Here is an 11673-nt window from a genome sequence, read left to right on the forward strand (position 1 = left end):
GAACATGGTCCAGGTGTGCCAGCAGGGGCCAGTCTGGGCTTGGCGGAGAAGGCGTTTGACCGGGTGGAGTGGCCGTATCTTTTTTAATGTTCTGGGCCAGTTTGGCGTCGGTGGGGGTCTTTGCCAGATGGGTGAAAGTGCTGTATAGCGATCCTATGGCAGCGGTCATTACTAATGGCATACGGTCTGACAATTTCAGTATCGGTAGAGGCAGCCAACGAGGAATGGCCCCTCTCATTGTTGTTATTTATGTTGGTGATTGAGCTGCTGGCGGAGGCTATCCGGAGGGGACCCAGTATAGTCGGCCCAGAAGTGGGATTGGGAAGTGGGGGGGAGGTGTCATGTAAGCTCACCCTTTATGCAGATGATATCAAATCCGACAATGTCTGTCCCTCGTTTAATTCAATTTGCTCCGGGCATAAGATTAATTTTATGAAGTCGGAGGCCGTGCCTGTGGGGCAGTACCCGATATGGAAGATGGAATCCGATTCCCTTCCAGGTGGTCACAGGGAAGCTTTCTGTACCTAGGCATTTTCATTACTCCCCGCCTTTGACCAATTATACAAGGCTAATTTTCTGCACTTGCTTGAGAAGGTAAGGCAGGACCTTCAGCGTTGGGAGGTTCTCCCAACATCTTGGTTGAGTTGAGTTGCTTTTATTGAAATGAATGTTCTTATTATATCCCATGCTCCCTCTGATGTTGCCCAGACAAACGTTGCAGAGACTTAATGGTTGACTCGGTTCTTTTATTTGGCATCACTGGCGGCCTCTCATTAAGCTCGGCAAGTTGCAGCTTCCCCAGGGATTTTGGGGGGGGGTGCGTGGGATAGATTTTCCAGATTTTAAGAGATATCAGATAAGCTCCCTACTATCCTTTGTGAATGATTGGGCTGGTCAGGATCCAAGGTCAATACAGCTGAATATTGAGGCCCAATATGTCCCCTTATTAATTTGTTATGATTAGATTCTCTACGGTGTGGAAACAGGCCCTTCTGCCCGACAAGTCCACACCACCCCGCCGAAGAGTAACCCACCCAAACCCATTCCCCTACCCTATAATTAACCCTGACTAACGCACCTAACGCTGTGGGCAATTTAGCACGGCCAATTCACCCTAACCTGTACATCTTTGGACTGTGGGAGGAAACCAGAGCACCCGGAGGAAATCCCCACACAGACACGGGGAGAAATGTGCAGACTCCACACAGACAGGTGGGAATCGAACCCAGGACCCTGGTCTTGTGAGGCAGCAGTCCTAACCACTGAGCCACCGTGCCACCCATAAATGGATAAGATGTATGGATAAGATGAGGACGATCACGGAGTATTGTCAGAACCCGATTGTCACTAACACGGTCAAAGCGTGAAGAACACCAAAGCGAGGGCAGCTTATATAAATCCTCCTTTTTCACCCCCATAGCAGGAATGCCAGGATTTCGGCCAGGGTTGATGGATTCTGGTTTTAGGTTATGGGCATCCAGGGGAGTCTCTTGTCTGGGAGACTTATTGGAGGGAGAGGTCATGAAGCCCCTTTGATCAGCTGAGCCGTAAATATGAATTGACCAGTAGGGACCTCTCGTTATTTTCAGATCAGGGACTTTATCCAGAAGAAGACCACACTGTTGGCTGATCCTTATAGATCTGATGTAGAGAGGAGAGTGCTTCAGACGACGGGTACTGTCTTGATTAGCACCCTCTTCCTGGAAGGTGGCACCTCGAAAGATATTGAACAGCTCTGCGGAGTCTGGGCACAAGGATTGGGAATGGAGATCTCATCAGAGGTTTGGGAGATAGATCTCAGTTTGTAACAGACTACAGGCTGTGCAGCTGAAAGTTCTTCACTGGGTCTATTTGGCCCCAGAGCGGTTTGCGAAACTTCAAAAGGGAGCCCCTCCAATGTGCCCCAAGTGCAAAATAGGTGTTGGCACCCTTACCCATTGTTGGTGGTTGTGCCATCAGCTTTGCAAGTACTGGGGCGCTATAGCAAGTGCCACATGGAGGGGACCCTGGGGACCGAAGTCAAGGTAGATCCCTGGGCCGGCCCAATCTGCCTTCTTTCGATGAGCATGGAAAGAAGCTGTTCAATATTCTTACACATTGCGCGAGGAAGAACATTCCGATGAGCTGGATCTTGGATAGTCCTCCAGGCCCATCGGAATGGCGTGGGCGGGTTATGGAACGTGTCCCCCTAGACTTCCTCACGAGTATGGCGCACCAGAAAACTGAATTTTTTTTCTAAGATGTGGCGGCCCTTTCTGAAGTATATTGAAGCAGACTTGTTGGCCATATTAACTAGGGCCTCTGTTTAGTCATCAGACCTGGGTCTGATGGGCCAAGTGCTCTGTGTGGAAGAATCCCGAATAAATACGGGTTTGTTAACTGATGCTCCTGACGATGGGGAGCTTTGGTGGGGTTGCGCTGCATTTTAATTGAATTTGTTTAATTATTTATTGAATTGTAGTAGAGATAGTTTTTTTTATTCGTTTTGTGGCGTAGTAGTTAGTTTCTTGTTATTGTTGTTATACTCTCTGATTGTTATTTCTTTTGCAATTTTATAATTTTGTCAGGAATAAAAATCTTTCTCTTGAGAGAAACAAAAGGAGACCGGACGATGCGTCAGTACTCGCAAAGTACATCGAGCACGGCTGCCATTTTATGTCGTCTTGCCCCCTCTGTGAGTAGTGCCCAGTTTCCACTGAACCTCAGCCTGTCCCTCACCGTCAGATAAACCACTGCCATTTAATGTGGCAATGGTGGAAATCCTTCAACAAAACGAAGTTAATCTCCATATCAGGCTACTTACAGGCGGTGTTTTCTGTGAGAGCTCCCGGTTCAGCCGATCGGTGAAGCCTTGAAGCAAGGTGTTGCCCCCGGTGACAATCACACTGCCATACAGGCCCTGCCAGGAGGTAACAGCAAAAGGGTTACCAAGGTAACCGGCTCCACACGATCTCTCCTCACCCCTTTTCCCTCTCGTGAAGGGCTAAATAATTCACTGGTTATGGATTAAACACCATGCTTTTCTACTGAGAGGAAATGAGGCCAGGGATTGCAGGAGCCCTGACAGTCTTCCTGAATTCTTCTGGGCATGTGCGAGCGGTGCAAGAAGACAAGGGGGATTGCAGTTAATTTTCTACTTAGAGTCATAGAGATGTACAGCACGGAAACAGACCCTTCGGTCCAACTTGTCCATGCCGACCAGATATCCCAACCCAATCTAATCCCACCTGCCAGCACCCAGTCCATATCCCTCCAAACCCTTCCTATTCATACACCCATCCAAATGTCTTTAAAATGTTGTAATTGTACCAGCCTCCATCACTTCCTCTGGCAGCTCATTCCATACACGTACCACCCTGTGTGTGAAAGAGTTGCCCCTTAGGTCTCTTTTATATCTTTCCCCTCTCTCACCCTAAACCTATGCCCTCTAGTTCTGGACTCCCCCACCCCAGGGAAAAGACCTTGTCTATTTATCCTATCCATGCCCCTCATGATTTTATAAACCTCTATAAGGTCACCCCTCAGCCTCCAAAGCTCCAGGGAAAACAGCCCCAGCCTATTCAGTCTCTCCCTGTAGCTCAAACCTCCAACCCTGGCAATATCTTTGTAAATTTGTTTTGAACCCTTTCAAGTTTCACAACATCCTTCCAATAGGAAGGAGACCAGAATTGCACGCAATATTCCAACAGTGGCCTAATCAATGTCCTGTACAGCCGCAACATGACGTTCCAACTCCTTACTCAATACTCTGACCAATAAAGGAAAGCATACCAAACGCCTTCTTCAATATCCTATCGACCTGCGACTCCACTTTCAAGGAGCTATGAACCTACTTGCTCTAAAAAGAATAGGGGGCAGAACTAACTTGCTAACTGCAGGTCAGTTAGTCTGTGGGTAAAACTACAAGAGATTATTATCAAGGATAGAATTAATTCTCACTTGGAGAAGTGTGCATGAAGGAAGGGTCAGGTCACGTGGGTTGGGCCTGTACACACTAAGAGTTTAGGAAAACGAGAGACGATCTTATTGAAACGTGAGGTGATTGACAGGGTGGATGTTTCCCCATTCCTGATGAAGGGCTTATGCCCGAAACGTCGATTTTCCTGCTCCTCGGATGCTGCCTGACCCCTGCTGCCCTTTTCCAGCACCACATACTCGACTCTGATCTCCAGCAGTCTGCAGTCCTCACTTTCCCCTAGATGATTCCCCATGTCAGGGGATCCAGAACTGACAGGTACAGCTTCACTCTAAGGGGCCATCTGTTTAAGGAGACGTGGAGGCACACTTTACTGAGTCATAGAGTTGTACAACGCTGAAACAGACTGTCGGTCCAACTCATCCTCCATTCCGACCAACTTCCTCAAAACTGAAGTACTTCCATTTGTCTGCATTTGGTTCATTTCATGATAATCCTTTTCTGTTCATGTACCTGTCCAAATATCCTCTAAATATTGTAACTGTACCTGCATCTACCACTTCCTAGAGTCATAGCGATGTACAGCATGGAACCTGTCCACGCCGACCAGATACTCCAACCCAATCTGGTCCCACCTGCCAGCACCCAGCCCATATCCCTCCAAACCCTTCCTATTCATATACCCATCCAAATGCCTCTTAAATGTTGCAATTGTACCAGCCTTCACCACATCCCCTGGCAGCTCATTCCATACACGCACCACACTCTGCGTGAAAACGTTGCCCCTTAGGTCTCTTTTATATCTTTCCCCTCTCACCCTAAACCTATGCCCTCTAGTTCTGCACTCCCCCAACCCAGGGAAAAGACTTTATCTATTTATCCTATTCATGACCCCTCTATAAGGGCACCCCTCAGCTTCAGGGAAAACAGCCACAGCTTATTCAGCCTCTCCTGATAGCTCAAACCCCCCCTCCCCCACAACCCCAGTAACATCCTTGTAATTCGTTCCTCCACCCTGTCCAATTCAATGATGTCGTTCGCATAGCATCATGTGATTTGTTGGAATTGTTTACCTCAGAGGAACCTGGACCAATGAGTGGAGTAGGTTCTGGGAAGGGAGTTAATGAGAATAGGCAGGTCTTAGCAGATCGGCAGGGCAGGTTGGATGACACGAAGAGCTTGTTTCTGATGATTTTATTTAAGGGATTGGGATAGTTTGGTACAAGGCTGGTGAAGGGGGTTGCAGTTATGGTGAACAGTTTGGCTGACCTGACAGCTGTATTTAATGGGAATCCCAAGCCCTTGTTCCTTTGATTTTTGTTTGTAAATGTAGTAGTGGCGTGGAACAGCCTGCCGGCAACAGTAGGTCAGGTCCCTCATCAGGACGATGCCCCCAACCAGCCCACCCTGCCATCCCGGCACCTTCCCCTGCCACCGCAGGAATTCCAAAACCTGAGCCCACACCTTCCCCCCGCCCCTCACCTCCTTCCAAGGCCCCAAAGGAGCCTTCCACATCCATCAGAGTTTCATCTGCACATCCACCAATGTCATTTACTGTGTCTGTTGCTCCCGATGCGGTCTCCTCTACACTGGGGAGACTGGACGCCTACTTGCAGAGCGCTTCAGAGAACATCTCCGGGACACCCTTACCAACCAACCCAACTGCCCCGTGGCTGAACACTTCAACTCCCCCTCCCACTCCGCCAAGGACATGCAGGTCCTGGGCCCCCTCCATCGCCAAACCCTAACCACCCAACAAGAATTCCTCATCTTTCCCATTGGGATCTTCCAACCACAGGGCATCAATACAGCACAGAACAATACAGCACAGAACTGGCCCTCCGGCCCTCGATGTTGTGACAACCTGTGAACTAATCTAAGCCCATCCCCCTACACTATCACATCATCATCCATGTGCTTATCCAAGGATTGTTTAAATCCCCCTAATGTGGCTGAGTTAACTAATTGGCAGGTAGGGCATTCCACGCCCTTACCACTCTCTGAGTAAAGAATCTGTCTCTGACATCTGTCTTAAATCTATCACCCCTCAATTACGCCCCCTTGTACAAGCTGACATCATCATCCTAGGAAATAGACTTTCACTGTGTACCCTATCTAATCCTCTGATCATCTTGTATGTCTCTGTCAAATCCCCCCTTAGCCTTCTTCTTTCCAATGAGAACAGACCCAAGTCCCTCAGCCTTTCCTCATAAGACCTTTCCTCCAGACCAGGCAGCATCCTGGTAATCTCCTCTGCACCTTTTCCAATGTCTCCACATTCTTGCAGAAATGGGGCGACCAGAACTGTACACAAAATTCCAAGTTTTGTATAGTTGCGGCATGACATTACAGCTCCAAAACTCAATCCCTCTACCAATAAAATTTAACACACCATATGCCTTCTTAACAGCACTATCAACCTGACTGGCAACTTTCAGGGATCTATGTACGTGGACTCCAAGATCCCTCTGCATGTCCACACTACCAAGAATTTTTCCAATGACCCAGTACTCTGCCTTCCTGTTATTCTTCCCAAAGTGAACCACCTGACATTTAGCTGCATTGAACTCCATTTGCCACCTCTCAGCCCAATTCTGCAGTTTATCCAAGTCCACCTGCAACCTGTAACACTCTTCCAAACTGTCCACTACTCCACCGACTTTAGTGTCATCTGCAAATTTACTAATCCATCCACCTTTGCCTGCGTCTAAGTCATTTATAAAGATGACAAACAGCAGTGGTCCCAAAACAGATCCTTGTGGCACACCACTAGTAACCAGAATCGTTTACAAAACGTTTCCTATAACAGATGTAATACTCACTGGTCTATCATCACCTGGGTTATCTCTACTGCCCTTCTTGAACATGGGCACAACATTTGTAATCCTCCAGTCTTCTGGTACTAGATCTGTAGACAATGACGACTCAAAGATCAAAGCCAAAGGCTCCAACCCCTCCTCCCTAGCTTCCCAGAGAATCCTCGGGTAAATCCCATCCAGCCCAGGGGACTTGTCTACTTTCACTCCTTCTAGAATCGATAACACCTCTTCGCAACTAACCTCGATCCTTTCTAGTCTAATATCTCGTACCTCATTCTTCTCCTCTACAATATTCTCGTTTTCCTGAGTGAAAACCAATGAGAAATGTTCATTTAGCACCTCTCTGACCTCCACAGGGTCCACACACAACTTCCCACTTCTATCTTTGACTGGCCCTATTCCTACCCTAGTCATCCTTTTATTCCTCACATACCTATAGAAAGCTTTAGGGTTCTCCTTTATTCTATTTGCTAAAGATTGCTCATGTCCTCTCTTTGCTCTTCTTAACTCTCTCTCTCTCTCTCTTTGTCCCCATCCCCTGCATTTTGCTACCCCATTCTATGCATCCAAAGACTTGCCTAATTGCATTATATTTGCCCTTCTCCCATCTGTAACTCTTGCCCTGTAGCATGTACTTATCCCTTTCCATCATTAAACTAAATGTAACTGAATTATGGTCACTTTCTCCAAAGTGCTCACCTACCACTAAATCAAACACCCGCTAAATGTAACTGAATTATGGTCACTCTCTCCAAAATACTCACCTCCCACTAAATCAAACACCCGGCCTGGTTCATTACCAAGCACCAGATCCAATGTGGCCTCCCCTCTTGTCGGCCCATCGACATACTGTGTCAGGAAACCCTCCTACACACACTGGACAAAAACTGAACTATCCGACGTACTAGAGTTATAGCATTTCCAGTCAATGTTGGGGAAGTTAAAGTCTTTCACTCCTGCCCAGAATAATTTTGCTAATCCTCTCCTCCACATCCCTGAAACTCTGTGGAGGCCTATAAAAATCTCCCAGCAGTGTGACCTCTCCTCTCCTGTTTCTAACCTCAGCCCACACTACCTCAGTGGACGGGTCCTCAGCAAAAGTTCTTTCAACCACTGTTATACTGTCCTTGTCTAACCAGGCCACACTCCCCCCTCTTCTACTGCTTTCCCTGTTCTTAATGAAAGATCTAAAGCTTTCACCAGTTTCCTCATTTCCCCACACCCCCCAATTATCCCAGATCCAACCTTCCAACTCAGCACCGCCCTCTTGACCAGTCCTACCTGTCCATCTTCCTTCCCACCTACCCGTTCCACCCTCCACTCTGACCTATCACCATTAACCGCACCTTCATCGAACTATCACACTGTCGGCTACCTTCCCCCCAGCCCCACCCCTCCTCCCATTTATTTTTCCAACCCCTCAGCTCACAGCCTCATTCCTGATGAAGGGCTTTTGCCCGAAACGTCGATTCTCCTGCTCCTCGGATGCTGCCTGACCTCCTGCTGTGCTTTTCCAGCGCCACACTCTCGTCTCTGACCTCCAGCATCTGCAGTCCTCACTTTCGCCTGCCTGCAACAGCAGTAGACTCGCCGACTTTAAGGGCATTTAAATGGTCACTGGATAAACGTATGGATGAAAATGGAATAGTGTAGGTCAGATGGTCTTCAGATTGGTTTCACTGCTCGGCGCAACATCGAGGGCCGAAGGGCCTGTACTGCGCTGGAATTTTCTATATACCAAAACAGGTCCCCAGGCAAGAGTCTGTCCATCTTCAGGAGCCTGGACACCACGGTCATATTGGATAACCGGCTAGGTCACTTTCTTGGCTGTGGTTTTTTTGTTTCTGAAGGAGTTGGGGGTTGGCCCCGGCTACTCCTAATGTAAAGGAGGGGGCTGTCCTGTTTCTTGGAATATATTTCTTTATCCTGTAACAGGATGAGGGTGTCGCTGGCTAGGCAGCATTCACTGCCCATCCCTAATTGCCCAGAGGGCAGTTCAGAGTCAACCACTTTGCTGTGGGTCTGGAGACACATGTAGGCCAGACCAGGTAAGGATAGAACAATACAGCGAAGAACAGGCCCGTCGGCCCTCAATGGTGCGCCAACCTGTGAACTAATTTAAGCCCATCCCCCTACACTATCCCATCATCATCCATGTACTTATCCAAGGATTGTTTAAATGCCCTAATGTGGCTGAGTTAACAATAGGGCATTCCATGCCCTTATCACTCTCAGTGAACCTGCCTCTGACATCTGTCTTAAATCTATCACCTCTCAATTTGTAGCTATGTCCCCTTGTACAAGCTGATGTCCTCATCTTAGGAAAAAGACTTTCACTGTCTACCCTATCTCATCCTCTTGTATGTCTCTATCAAATTCCCCTCTTCTCTCCAATGAGAAAATGGCAGACCTCCCTCCCTGAAGGGCATTAGTGAGCCAGATGGGGTTTTCCAACAATTGGCAATGGATTTACGGTAGCAATTAGATCCTTAATTCCAGATATTTATCAAATTCAAATTCCACCATCTGCCATGGTCGGATTTGAATCTGGGTCCCCAGAACATTACCCAGTTCTCTGGGTTAACAGTCCAGTGATAATACCACTAGGCCATTACCTCCCAATAGTTCAAGGCCCTAGCACGTCCTGAGGTGGTGAGACATGGTTGGGATTGATGTCGCAGTATTGGTGCAGGAGAGTCCAATACTCCTTCAGGACTGTCACTAGGGGTGTCGGCCTGACTGGTGTGCTACCGTCTCTGAGGTGAGACCCCCGTTCCAGTTGGGTTTTCCTGAGACCCGAGAGGTTTCAACATTAAAGTGGAGGTGACAGCCCGGTGGTATTATCACTAAACTGATCATCCAGAGACCCAGGTAATGTTCTGGGGACTCACGTTCAAATCCTGATGTGGTACATGATGGAATTTGAATTCAATTTTTTAAAAAATCTGGAATTAAGAGTTCAAATGATGACCATAAATCTGTTGTTGATTGTTGGAAAAGCCCATCTGGTTCACTCATGCCCTACTTTAAGGAAGGAAACTGTCATCCTTACCTGGTCTGGCCTACGGTGACTCCAGACTCACAGCAGTGTGGCTGATTCTTAAATGTCCTCTGGGTAGTTAGGGATGGGCAATAACTGCCGCATCCCATGAACTAATTTTTAAAAAATGGTCCTGCTACAAAGAGAGACCTGTTGTCGAAGTTTTTCATCTCATTATGTATCAGGACACTGGCAAGAATGCCAAACTTCAAACAATCACAACAATTTATACCACAGGAAAAATATCAGTGGATGTGATTTTTTTGCATTTTTGCGTATGACGCAAGCTTCAACAACCTGTCTCTCTTTTCAGCAGTAGTCAAATTCTAGGTATATTGATCAAAATTATAGTAGACTTTGAAACACAATATGGGTTTATTCTGCTGGAAACTGCCAGTCACATCTCTGAGATGCCCTCCGGGAAATCTTCTGTCTGTCCCATAGATATCTGGCTCAACAGCAGAACACAAGGCACCCGTCAACAAAGGGATCAACTCTGTGAGATGATTCAGGAGGATGCTCCGACGATGCACTCACCGGCCGAATATCGATGTCACACATCCCGATGCTGGTAGTGACGACGTGACTAACACCCAGCATCGTGTTCCCCGACAGGCCCTGGGGGAACACAAACAGGTGGTCAGAATACACAAGCAGCTACAGGCGACGTGACATAAGGTGGCACGGTGACTAAGCGGTTGGCACTGCTGCTTCACGGCACCAGGGGTGCCTGTCGGAGTGTCAGGGCAAACTTGATGGGGGCCCTATCTGGGCTCCAGGGATTCTATGATAAAGTACAGGATCAGGATTGGACCTTTAAGGGCCACCGTTGCAGAATAAAGGAGTTCACCCATTTAGGACAGAGGGGAGGAGCGGATTCCTCACTCAGTGTGAGGAGTTCTCTCCTTCAGAGACTCAACCATTGAGTATGTTTGAGACAGAGATTGATAGATTTCTAGATATTCAAGATAGTGCGGGAAAATGGCAATATAGAAGATCAGCTATGACCTTGTCGAATGTCGGAATAGGTTTGAGAGGCTGAACGGCCTCCTCCTGCTCCTAATCCCTGTCATCCTGTGCTGCATTAAACTTTGTCAGGGATGAGGTTTTGATTTGATTTGATTTGATTATTGTCCTAGATACAGTGAAAAGATCTGTTTTGCGTGCAATGCAGGCAGCTCATACCATACAAGGGCATTAGGGTGATGGAACAGAGCGAGGAATGTTCCAGCTGCTGAGAAGGTACACAGAGAGCGAGGTCAACATTAAATTAAAAATGTGAGAGGTCCATTCGGAAGTCGAATAACAGCGGGGAAGAAGCTGTTCTTGAATCTGTTGGGACGTGCGTCCAATCACTGGATTTGTGGTGCTGGAAGAGCACAGCAATTCAGGCAGCATCCGAGGACACTCAAAATCGACGTTTCGGGCAATAGCCCTTCATCAGGAATAAAGGCAGAGAGCCTGAAGCGTGGAGAGATAAGCTAGAGGAGGGTGGGGGTGGGGAGAGAGTAGCGTAGAGTACAATAGGTCAGTGGGGGAGGAGATGAAGGTGATAGGTCAGGGAGGAGAGGGTGGAGTGGATAGGTGGAAAAGGAGCTAGGCAGGGAGGACAAGTCCGGACAAGACAAGGGGATAGTGTTGAGCTGGAGGTTAGAAACTAGGATGAGGTGGGGGAAGGGGAAATGAGGAGTTGCGGGTTTGTTTCAGGACATGGTTGCAGAGCTTCAGGGCAGAGGAAATGACCTGGGAGTTGCAGTGGGAGAGAGACTCCCTGAGATTCTTGTAGAGAGAGGAGGAAAACTTCTTCAAGGCAGGCATCCTTGCAAGAGGATTCGCAGTAGGGTTAAAATCAACGAGGTAAAAACAATGGCTGCAGATGCTGGAAACCAGATTCTGGA

The 11673-nt window shown here is 47.8% G+C and overlaps 1 protein-coding gene across 1 annotated transcript in view; it reads right to left on the reverse strand.

Moving 5' to 3' along the window:
• Positions 1–2764: 2764 nt before the first annotated feature.
• LOC122544393 (actin-like protein 6B) overlaps positions 2765–11673 on the reverse strand; it is a 60513-nt gene continuing 51604 nt past the window's right edge. The window contains exons 11-12 of the mRNA XM_043683639.1: positions 10313–10393; positions 2765–2899 (exon numbers count right to left, since the gene is read on the reverse strand). Of these exons, the coding sequence (XP_043539574.1) occupies positions 2765–2899; positions 10313–10393 (216 nt within the window). The remainder of the gene's footprint in view (positions 2900–10312; positions 10394–11673) is intronic.

This window comes from Chiloscyllium plagiosum, chromosome 48, assembly GCF_004010195.1.
Source record: "Chiloscyllium plagiosum isolate BGI_BamShark_2017 chromosome 48, ASM401019v2, whole genome shotgun sequence".
In the NCBI taxonomy this organism is placed as follows: Eukaryota; Metazoa; Chordata; class Chondrichthyes; order Orectolobiformes; family Hemiscylliidae; genus Chiloscyllium; species Chiloscyllium plagiosum.